Here is a 12,071-nt window from a genome sequence, read left to right as displayed (position 1 = left end):
TGCAACAAGGGCCTGAGCCTAACTGTGTTTGCCCCGCCCTGATCCAGGGCCTGGGCTCTGAACTATTTGCTCGCTCAGCCCCTGCAACAAGGGCCTGAGCCTAACTGTGTTTGCCCCGCCCTGCTCCAGGGCCTGGGCTCTGAACTATTTGCTCGCTCAGCCCCTGCAAACAAGGGCCTGAGCCTAACTGTGTTTGCCCCGCCCTGCTCCAGGGCCTGGGCTCTGAACTATTTGCTCGCTCAGCCCCTGCAGTCAAGGGCCTGAGCTTTAACTGTGTTTGCCCCGCCCTGCTCCAGGGCCTGGGCTCTGAACTATTTGCTCGCTCAGCCCCTGCAGTCAAGGGCCTGAGCTTTAACTGTGTTTGCCCCGCCCTGATCCAGGGCCTGGGCTCTGAACTATTTGCTCGCTCAGCCCCTGCAAACAAGGGCCTGAGCCTAACTGTGTTTGCCCCGCCCTGATCCAGGGCCTGGGCTCCGAACTATTTGCTCGCTCAGCCCCTGCAGTCAAGGGCCTGAGCTTTAACTGTGGTTGCCCCGCCCTGACCCAGGGCCTGGGCTCCGAACTATTTGCTCGCTCAGCCCCTGCAGTCAAGGGCCTGAGCTTTAACTGTGGTTGCTCCGACTCTGCACTAAAGAGCCGGAGTTTCGGGACTAACTGACTACTTGTTCCCACAGTAGTGAGTCGGTGTGGCTCCCCTCCTGTCCGGAAGGGTCGAGCCCCGGCTAGGACCTACTACAGGAACCCTTCACACAACCTGTTTTGCCTGCCAAGGAAGAGAGAAAATCTCCACCTGGATTCAGTAAGGCAGCTATTTAAACAGCCTATGGAGGAAAAGAATCAGAGCTACTGCTATTTGACAGCAGACTGCTCTATCTCTACTTGGAGAGGGCTGTAGATAAGGCTGTTTGATATTTTTATCTCCTTATAAGGTCCCAACGGAGCCTGCTCAGGTCTTTGCAGTGGACTCTTTCCAAACATTCCACAGCTGATGGAAGCCTGGGTTTCCTTCTCCAGAAACAGGCAAGCTCCTTTAAGGAGAACGTTTCTAATTGGAGTTTGGACCCTTAAAAGGACAGTTTAAAATATATTTTGGGCATTTTTCCCTTTATTTTCTGAGTCTGCTACCACAGACCGAGGCCAGCCTTGGACACCCTCCATAGGATTACTGAGCCAGATTGTGTTTGTGATGACCCATCCTCTCTCCGGACCAAGGTTACCATTAGCTCACCCCACCTATTTGCTTTACCTATTTTTTGAGGGACCTAGAAGGCCCAGGAGAGAGTTAATATTGGTCTGTCCAGTATTTAAGTATCCTGTGAATTTTCACATGGGAATCTGCCAGTAATTAAGGGGAACATGCTATGCAAAGTAGCTGATCTCCCTTTCTGCCCCATGTCATCCCCAAATATGTATGTGGGTACGAGCTTCATGGAGGGTTTTCTGCTCACCAAGAGGGACAGAAGAATGTCACTGAGCTGCCACTCCCTCTTTCTTTGAGGCTGTTTTGTTCCTTTAATCCCCTCAGAGATACAAAAAAAAAAGAAGTTTTCTTGCTATCTTAAAACAAATTATAAAGGAATACATAAGAGAGCCAAATAATCACACAACAGGGAATCCAAGAATGGCTCAAGTGGAAATCCAGCTGTGAGGGAAATATTGACAGGACACACAAAGTCTGGTTATTGAGGTCGGGGGAGGTGGAGAGGCATCAAGTCATCACCTGCGCCATTCCCTACTCAGTCGGGGCCGCCTCCTACCTGCATCAGGGCCGCCTGGGGGAGAGAGGGGGCAAGTGGAGCAATTTGCCCCAGGCTCCGCAGGGGCCCCACGAGCCCTGGCTGAGAATCCCTTTCCTGGCTAGAGGTGCCTTTTTAATTTTTACTCACCTGGCGGTGCTCCGGGTCTTCGGCAGCACTTCGGCGGCGGGGGGGTCCTTCACCTCACTCCGGGACTTCGGTGGCACTTCGGCAGCAGGGGGGTCCTTCAGTGCCATGGAAGACCCAGAGCCAGTGAAGGATCTGCTGCCGAAGACTCGGAGCGCTGCCCAGTGAGGACAAGCGCCGCAGCGGGTGGCGCCTTTTTTTATGTCCGCTCCCCCGCTTTGCCCCAGGCCCCCTGAATCCTCTGGGCAGCCCTGATCTGCATTGGGTGTCTGCAGCTCTCAGCCCTGGCTCCACAGGCAAGTACCTCATGACACGGGCGGGGGTGGGGAAGAGCAGCAAGTGATGGGGAGTGTGGGGGGGAAGAGGAGCGAATGGGGGGCAAGGCCTCAGGGAAGAGGCAGGGTGGGGGCGGGGGGAAGAGGAGGGGTGGAGGAGGTTCCGGCACTCCTGCTGGATTGTCCATTTAAAAAATATTACAAAGTTGGCAACCCTAGTCAGGGATGGTCAACGTATACTTGGTCCTGCCTCAAAGCAAAGGACTGGACTAGATGAACTCTCAAGGTCCCTTTAACCCTACATTTCTATGCTCAATATGATTCTTGATATTGAAACACTGAGTGATCCCTCATGTCCTCATTCTTAAATAACTTAGCCAAATGGTATGTGGGCCTATGGGTGCTAGCTATCATTTAAATTAATCAAAGAAACATTGTTCAGGATATCTGGCCCTTATTTTACGGAGATACTGTGTCCAAAATTTTTAAACTTGGTGCCTAATTTTTAAACTTTTAGGCTAAAAACAAAGGCCCTATCTTGAGACTTGCTGAGCACCTACAGCTTCTATTAAAGTCAAGGGAAGTACAGGTCACTGAACAACCATTTTTTCTTGGGAACACAAGTGATGTCAATGGGAGCTGCAGTTGCTCAGCACCTCTGAAAATCAGGCCACTCTTATCTAGGAGTCTACCTTTAGGCATGCAGGTTTGAAAATGTTTGCTTGTGTGTTAATTATTAAAGAAATATGGAATTCATAGTGTCTTGGTCACTGCCTGCACTGAATGATTTCTCCTCTTGGGTGACTGGAGTATACAACTAGAAATAAGGCTGCTCCCAGCAACATTAACTCAACCTCTTTAGTTCATTCTATGTATTGAAAGATGGAATTGCCGTATAGAGTGGTTTTCTAAAATGGTCATGCAGTGGCTGCTGCTGCTACCCTGTAGGGGAAAATGCTACTGTGCAATTGCCTTTCCCATAGCTCCCTTCTCAGCCACATGAGATTTCTGCAATTTTGCTCCCATTCACACCAAATAGCCGAGGAGTACACTGGAACCCAAGTGATAGTTACCATTTACTATGTAGGCTATGTCTACACTTGTGGCAGTGTGTAGTGTAGCCACATGCCACAGTGAAAAGATGGATGTGTCCAAGTTGTGGTTTATAACTACAGGCAGTGAGGAAAGGAAACATAATTACTATCGAATTTGATAGTTATCAAATAAAAATGTGAAACACACATTTCTAAAGTTGAACTCTACTTTCCTATGGGTGAATTTTGTGCAAGACCATAAAATTTTGAATTAGCAAGTAATTTTTCGATGAACCACTCTTATGGCTGAAGAGAACCTACAGTCCAATCAAGCTGAAATTTGCCACAACTGCTAATCAAGAGTGGGAAATCTTCCATATCCTGCAGCTGTGGAATGCAGAATTAAGCAAACTTTCCTCTAAATAGGCTGGCCTGTGAAAGTTGCAGTATACAACTTTTAGGCACTTAAACAATCCAGAATGTTACCGATATATTTACTCATGAGTAAATTCTTCTACTGCCACTACTAGCTTTTGTTATTTATTTCATTTCTTTAATGGTGTATCCTTATTTAATTATTCATGATTTTGTGTATTGCTTGATGCTATATCCAGTTTTGAACTCTGGGAGCTTTGTCTACAGAAAAAGACAGATGCCTATAACAACCCATTTACTTTTTTATTCTAATACTTGTTGAACGTGATCTCCAATTTTTAAGTTACCACCAGAATTCAGGCTTTTTAGCAATTCTCTTGAAATGGAAAGCTTTGATTTTTCCTTATGTGATTTAATTTTTCAAAAGTTGCTGTCCAAATAACAATGAGGAAGTGTGAGAGAATGACCTAAAGATTTATCAAACTGATGGCAGGGAAAGTTCTGAATTCTTTGCTTACCAAAGTGTATGACCTTCTCTGGCACAAGGAATATGTCCATCATGAGGTATTCTTTCCCAAGTCAAATCAGTAAGAGTAACTGTTGATAAATAAGGATATGTTTGATTATTAAAATCATTATCATTCTATAAAATGTAATTAGATAAACACACTGAAAAGTAAGTTTGAAAAGGAATGTTATGCTTCAAATTCTCAATAATATTCTCTCATAAGGCACATTTACAACTAGTACACTTTTAAAAATAGACTTGCCTTATTCTCCCTGTAATCTTTTTATTTTTGTTTGAGAAAAAGATTGTGCTGCTTCCTGTGAAACTGATGCCCATAGTGAGCCATGGAGTGTCCAACAGCTGCAAGAAGAAAACTTTGAGCTACCAGTCCCTTGCCCTTCCTCTCTGTCCTTCCAAGACAAACTCATTTCCTTTGCAATATGTCTGGCTGCAAGAAGTACAAGTCTCAAGTTGATAAACTTCACTCATGAATTTGGGCATTCTGTTTGCTAGTAATTTGGCAGCAGCAAATTATACTAATATCACTGCTCCAAAAATATAAAGAAATAATTAATCACAGCAGATCAGCAACTAGATTGTAAAATATATCTAAACAAGCTCGCTCGGTAATACTCTAAGTGAGGAGATGTTGGTTGATGATATTAAGTACATTCAAATCCATGGAGAATTATAATTATGCAGCTTTTGTTTCAGTACATCTATTCAAACCTAGCAGAACAGGAAGAAAACCTGAAATAATTTTTAAACTATTGTTAAGCAATTTTAGTCTTGGTCTCACTGCTTTTTGCAGTAACCCTTCACTATTTCTATGGTAATAACACGTTATATGTATCACAAATGATCATCCTATCACAGTGAAATATGTGCAACTCCAAAAAGAGGAATAAACCTATGAGTATTTTGCCTGCCACAAAAGATGAAAAATATCTCACTTGTCAACATGTAGAAGTCATTGAAATATGTTCGCTGATCATCCTGGGGGAGAGAGACAGAGAAAGAAATTGAAGTTGATATATTTATTCTCAGGACATTAATAAACCACCAAAGTAGAGAAAACCCTTTTAATTAAACAGTGACTGGTACAAGAAATAATACACAGATGGTTACCAGGGAGCAGTGGGTGTAGTACTGAAATACATCACAGCACACAATACATGGAATGCTTCTGCAACGATTCTTAAGTAAACATTTCTGAACTCAGAACAACAAACAGTAAAACTAGATTTAAAATAAAAAGCACTAAATGATGTAACTGAATACAGTTCTACCACAAATTGCTCAGTGTTAACAGTTCAATAAATTATGGCAACGATATCCAGCTGCACTTACAAAGGTATTATAAATGGAACAGCCTCCAAATACAAATGCTATGTTGCCTGCCATTGTCAATGCATGTCCATGCCTAAAAATGAAACAGAACAATGGTGAATAATCTGAGTTGTTGACATGACTGCAATATTTTTTTCTTCTATCAAGGCTGTTCATTATGATTATTTGCCATTTATATTGTGGTAACAACAAGAGATCTCAGCCAGGCCAGGGCTTGATTGTGTTAGATGCTGTAAAAGAATCAGTGTCCCAAAGAGTTTATTGCCTAAATTACATACATGTCAGGAACGGGAGGAGGAAGAGGATGGGATATCAAATATTAGGATGTCGGTACAGACAAGCATATGGCACAATTCATAGCCAATCAGTATCAGGAATCACAACTTGCCACCTGCCTAGCCATTATCCAATGCTAGTTTTCTGTATACATAGCAGCAGAGGTGAGTTTTAAGGAGGAACCTGAAGGTGGAGATTTTTCCGACACACAAGTAACAGTAAGGGAGAGAGCCTGAAATTGATTCTGGGAGATGCGAACTACTGAGGCTGTCCTCATTGGCAGAGTGAGGGCATGGGGTTAATCTCACAACAAGATAATAGGATGGATAGGTAAAGATAAAAGCCCCTCTCACTCAGCAGTGTGTCTTCCATCCCCCTCTCCATTTCCACTTTGGGGAAGCTTTGGTGTTCAATCTACCTCTTCCTTTTCACCCCCATTGCAGATAATACTAGTGGTTGGCCTAGCACTTCCAGAAGTATCTCCACAGGGCTTTGATAGTGACACTAGAAGCTCTTTGTAATTTTTTCAGTCTTATTTATTCACACCTAGATATAGCTTGCTCTTAGGACTGTTTTATTCCATGGGCTCTCTAATGTCAAGGAAGAACTGAAACTAATATAAGCAAAGTTTCTCTGGTATTAAGCAATCCAGGAGAGAGCACTGTAAACAGAGAACATGATTGTCAAAAATAGAAGAAAGCACATTCTGCTGCATGACTGGAATATTGGCACTTCAAACACATGAAGCAGCATTGTCCACTGTTGCAGATGAGAAAAGGAAATAAAAAAAATCCTTTAGATTATTATCACCAGTGTGTCCTTTTAGTTGCAAAGCCCAGGGACATAGTAGTTTTCCAGAGATGAATTGTTCAACTATAAAGAAGGTCCCAGCACAGCTTCAACTGTTATTAAGTATCCAAGTACAAAGATTATAAAATTAATGACCAAACAAATATATTCACAGAATTTCAGTAGATTAAAAAAAAAAATTCACCAAGTGCCTGTGTGGTTAGTTTTATTAAATCAGTAAATAAGGTGATGGACCATTAGCGTCAAGAAAAGAATTCATTTTATACATTCTATCCATAAACTCTTTGCCCCTGTCATTGAAGAAGTTCCTTTTTACAACTCCCCTACTCATCTCCTGGTTTTATCTAGAATTGATATGTCCCATTAATATTTTTCAAACAAATTAATGGTTGATAGGGAGTGGTTCAGGGATAGAATGATTCCCTTCCCAGTTTCTGTTGGAATATTACTTTGAAAACTATAGATCTAATCCTGTAAACACATTTGCACACATGGACCCTATCTTCAACATAGAGTCCTAAAACATAATTACCCAAACTGGAATTTGACCAAAATAGCCAGGCTAAAATCCTTAACTGTGCAAAAATTATATTATGGGATCTTATGTAATCACAAGTGATCAGAATCTCAGTTTTATATTTCATCTGAAAGATATATGATTTTTAATTAATGTTAAGCTGCAAAGGCAGATAGAAAATGTAAAACACTGTTTGAATAACAGCAGATTTTCTTATTCATAGGCCAAATTAGGTGCAGCAACATGAACTAAATCCAACTCACCCTTTTACTGTATAAAAGTGAAACAGAAAACAGGGTATTTGAAGGAGACTGATAGACAATAGTCAGTTATTACCATTATAACATACCTAGGGGTTGGGGAGTCTCCAATTACCTCTTTTCTAATCCAGTGTCCACTTGCTAATGCCATCTTTGAACTATTCAGAAAAATATATATAGTCAGCAAGAAAATTCCAAAATGTATGAATGTTCTTGATTTTGTACAGGTATTTAAAAAGAATAGATTTAAAAGAAAATCGATAGCCATTATTTCTTTATTAATCAGTTGTATGTAATATTTGTTTATGGTATTTCATATACTGCATAGTAGTTCTGATAGGTTTTCCAAGCTAAAAAACTCTACTTGGCATGAGAAAAAGTTTAAATACTGACAATGAATGAGTCAGAAGTATACTCCTCTTTTGTTATTCTTCTACTTATCAGCAACCCCATATTTCACTCACCTGTTGTGCGTGTTTCTTGCACTCGTGTAGGAGATAATGACTGTTTCTGTAGGTTCAGTATGCTGCCAGAAATTAATCTCTGGTCGAATTTATTCAGCTCCAGTTCATTCTTTACCTACATTGGTGACAGTTGCTATGACACAAAGGTACACAGAGAGACGTGCATACCTTACGTTAGCTCTCTCTGATGCAGCATTATTTCCGGGTTACTGAAATACATGGCAGGTTAAACAGATACTTTACAGATGCTGCATTCATGCTGTTGCACGTGTTGTACTGCACTGTGATGAACCATCAGAGTTGCAGTCAGCAGCTGATTTTTTTTTTATTTGGTTCATTTAACAGAGACTATGCTCTTGTTTATTATTAAATTAGTCTGAGGTACCTTATAAAACAGTAGAAACCTGTCATAGTGAAATAAGTCTACCACCAAATCTTGCATAAAACAGAAAAGATCTGGGCCTGTATACAGAGTTTCAGTATAAATGAAACTGTAATACATTGAAACGTTAGGACTTTCATTTTACTAAATTAGAAGCAGTTTCACTCAATCCATGTTCACTGAAAATGAATTGCACTGTACATTGGTTGCTGTTTTGATTGTGATTATGATTTTAACTGAAGTCTTTCCAGACCTCAAAATTAAAAATAAAATCATATTTGTTTCATTGTTTCAGTAGAATTAATTCTCCAGTATACACAACCGTTCTATTGCTTTTCGATATGAAGGAGATTGGCAATTTGGGAATTCTGTGATTGTTAAGCATGTTAGATAAATAATGATAACGGTAAAGAGACCTCTCAGCTATAATAGGTGTATTTAGAGATCAGGAAATGCAAGTAATTTGCATTGTTAAGGCTACATACTGCGTTTGTTTCCCACAATTCATACTGAATTAGAGTTGTATACACTGACTGCAGACTGAATGCATGTGCCTAAATATCTTGCTGAAAATGGAGCTTTGTCATTTCTCAGGTGGCGTGATAAATAAAGTGGGGGGATAGCTCCCTTGGATGGACACCCAGCCAGCCAGTTAGCTGTAAAATCCCTCTTCATAGCTGTTCTTTACTTGCTTTACCTGTAAAGGGTTAAAAAGTCCCCCAGGTAAAGAAAAAAAAAAGTGGGCTCCTGACCAAAAGAGTCAATGGGAAGGCTAGAACTTTTTAAAATGGGGAAAGAAACTTTCTCTTTGTCTGTTGTTCTCTGGCCTGGAGGGACAGAACAGCCATGCTATAAGCAACTTAAGCCAGGTATGATCATAAATCATTAGATCATGCCTAGAACTACTTATCTGAACTCCAAATGTGTAAGTAAATCAGAATGTTTAGCTAGACGCGATCAGGTTTATTTTCTTTATTTTGGCTTGTGGATCTCCTCTGTGCTAACCCCTCATGATCTTGTTTAACCTTTAAGCTGAACCCCCAAGAAAGCTATTTTGGGTGCTTAATTTTTGTAATTGTTTCTTTTAAGATCTAGCAAAAAGCCTAAGATCCAGATGTATTTTTTCCTTTTTTCTTTTTAATTGGATTTTGAGTGTCCTAAGAGGTTTGTGCATGTTGTTTGATTAGCTGATAGCCACAGCTAATTTCCTTTGTTTTCTTTCTCAGCTCTTCCCTGGAGGGTGGTGAAAGGGCTTGAGGGTACCCCACAGGGAGGAATTCTCAAGTGGTCCTTCCTGGGTTCAAAGGGTTTTTTTTTTTTTTGCATTTGGGTGGTGGCAGTGTTTATCAAGCCAAGGTCAGAGAGAAGCTGTAACCTTGGGAGTTTAATACAAGCCTGGAGTGGCAAGTATTAATTTTTAAAATCCTTGTGGGCCCCCACTTCCTGCACTCGGAGTGACTGAGTGGGGATTCAGCTTTGACAGGTGGTATTAAATAAAATTATTTCTTTTTCCAATGGGTCTTATTATTGGTAAAAATCACTACATTATAATCTCTTAGTGGGTTAGTTTTAATTCTCATGCATTTTTTTTACCTGTTTGCAGTTCTCTGTGTGAAAGATAAGATTTTCAGTTGTTTTCTTTTTTAAATAAGTAAATAGACTAGTGATTTATCCCCAACTTAATTTAATTTTACTAAATTTAGGTGAGATAATGAACCTATTTTTCATTATTCTTAAACAAACAAACACACAAAAAAGAAACAAGGAAATTACATTATTTATTATTTAGACTGCAGTAGCAGCCACAGTGGGCTCAGCATTTAAATATCAAAAACAACCTCCCTTATGTTCACGTAATATTAAGGTTATAATTTTAAACAATCACAAGTTAGGAAATACAAAAGTAAATTTTCTCATAACAATCTTAATGCACCTACAATAGTTTTTTTGCTTATCTTACATTTCTATTTTATACTGTTAGATGTTTATCTAAATTCCATCAACTAACATCCAGGCCATGCTCCAGTGAGATTCTTCTGAAACTCAACCAGCAGAGGAGGCTAAAGAACATACACATTTATTCCTATTATTATTACTTGCACTGTGGTAGCCCCGATCATGGATCAGAATGTGTTAGGCGCTATGTATACATACAATCAGTACTGGCTATGTACATAAATCGGTCATTTTTGCTTTATGAGCACCTTCATCAGCGTTGGGAGAAGGAAATAAATATTTCTTGCCCTGCAGAAGCAATCAAGATCACAGACCTCATGCGTTATATACTCAGATTACATAAATTTTGTTAAGACCTAGGTGAGCAGATATACATGAGAGTAGCATATGTTTTCCTTGTTGAAGAAAAAATGTATCCATTGCTTATGTTCCCCTTGCTCTTTTTCTTGCAAGGTGGAAGAGAAAAGATGGATCTCTAATTCCAACTTCATTTTGTCACGAGACTTTGTCCATTCCTTTTGAGTGAGGAGTGGGCCACAACGATCCACATGTTCATCAGGTCCAGGCTGGATTATTGTAACTTGAAGCTGAGTACATCACTGCTTTGTTTCACTTCCTCTATGGATTCTCAATTTGTGTCTTTTGCCAGTTCAGTGAATCAATGATATCATCTTCATCCATGGCCTGCCAAGACAGCTGCGCTCAAAGGCTGAAACGGGGGAAAATGGTGTTAATGCTGTTCCAAGCACGACCCACTTGGGACATTAAAGCAAGACATAACTTGCAGAAGATTGTATAGATTGTCTTAATACTATTTTTTGCTTTTCTTGTGCACTTTGATAAGCAACAATAGTTAACAATGCAGACATGTAAATTATCATCTTAGGTTATAGCGTTAATACGGCATTGAAATGAACGAGTAGCCGTCACACCTCCCTGTCTGCAAACTTTAGCCAGCTATCACTGAATTGGTTTATATTTTAAAGGTTATCTTCACAATCATAAAGATTAGAGATTTTAAAAATAATTATTCTGCAGCACAAGATGGCAGTCTGCAAAAAAAGTGCAGATTTGTAAGGCCAACAAAAATCAGCCAAAAATCCACCATGTGCTTTAGTCCTCTAGAATAATGCAGCTAATAAACCCAGAACAAAGTGTATGGAAGCTAGAGACAAAATATTCTTGGAGGAAGGGGCTCAACTAGGGAATGAGCTACTAGAAGACGATTAGACCAATCTAGAGTCCAACCACTTTTTAGAACACACTGCAAGGCCCTATTTTGTGACAAAGCTTTTCCACTGTAACCAGAATTATAATTTTATATTTTCTAAATAGAACTTCCTGGAAAACTTTGGAAGAGATGAGCAAAGAGCAGAATACTTAATGAAGTCCACTACAAACTTCATCACAAAACAGACCTAACTTACTTGTGCAGAGCTTAGATACTACAGTTACAAGCACTATAGAAAACTTTAAATTTACATACATAAACAAATAGGACTCAATCCTGCAAGGTACTCAGTTCTTTCACACTGATCTAGAAAAGCTCTTAAGCACATGCTTAGCATCTGCTTTAGTGCTGTGCTACATTTAGAACTATCTGGTGCAGTCCTGGCCCCATGGAAGTCAATGGCAAACTATCCATTGATTAAATGGGGCAGGATTTAATGCGGAATGCTGAGCTCCTAGCAGGTGGAGCCATAGACTCTAATTGGTCAGGAAAACACACCAAAATCTCTGATACCAAAATCATTTTGACATGGAAAAAGCCTTACAACTTCAAATTCCAGACTGAGTGCAGAGAATGGACTGTACTGTTGTTCTGAAATTAATCTAATTGCTTAGGACCTGTTTTCATAGGGGCTGATCAAATACTCAAGGTAGTCAATGGGAATCTTTCTATTGATTTCAGTTCGTATATGATCATGTCCATAGTGAGGCTATGATAATACTGAAAATTTCAAAGTACACTGATGACTTC

General features: G+C 40.0%; 1 protein-coding gene across 4 annotated transcripts in view; it reads right to left on the bottom strand.

Moving 5' to 3' along the window:
- The window catches only part of LOC128838887 (uncharacterized), a 78,978-nt gene extending 71,108 nt beyond the window's left edge, over positions 1 to 7,870 (bottom strand). For 3 of the 4 annotated variants that reach the window (XM_054031346.1, XM_054031345.1, XM_054031349.1), the window contains exons 1-5: positions 7,753 to 7,870; positions 7,378 to 7,446; positions 5,426 to 5,498; positions 5,029 to 5,071; positions 4,086 to 4,164 (exon numbers count right to left, since the gene is read on the bottom strand). In XM_054031346.1, the coding sequence (XP_053887321.1) occupies positions 4,086 to 4,164; positions 5,029 to 5,071; positions 5,426 to 5,498; positions 7,378 to 7,439 (257 nt within the window). In that variant the 5' untranslated portion in view covers positions 7,440 to 7,446; positions 7,753 to 7,870. The remainder of the gene's footprint in view (positions 1 to 4,085; positions 4,165 to 5,028; positions 5,072 to 5,425; positions 5,499 to 7,377; positions 7,447 to 7,752) is intronic. The other variant, XM_054031347.1, reaches the window with a different exon arrangement.
- Between the last annotated feature and the right edge of the window lie 4,201 nt (positions 7,871 to 12,071).

This window comes from Malaclemys terrapin, chromosome 6, assembly GCF_027887155.1.
Source record: "Malaclemys terrapin pileata isolate rMalTer1 chromosome 6, rMalTer1.hap1, whole genome shotgun sequence".
In the NCBI taxonomy this organism is placed as follows: Eukaryota; Metazoa; Chordata; order Testudines; family Emydidae; genus Malaclemys; species Malaclemys terrapin.
This window is presented reverse-complemented; position numbering and strand designations above follow the sequence as displayed.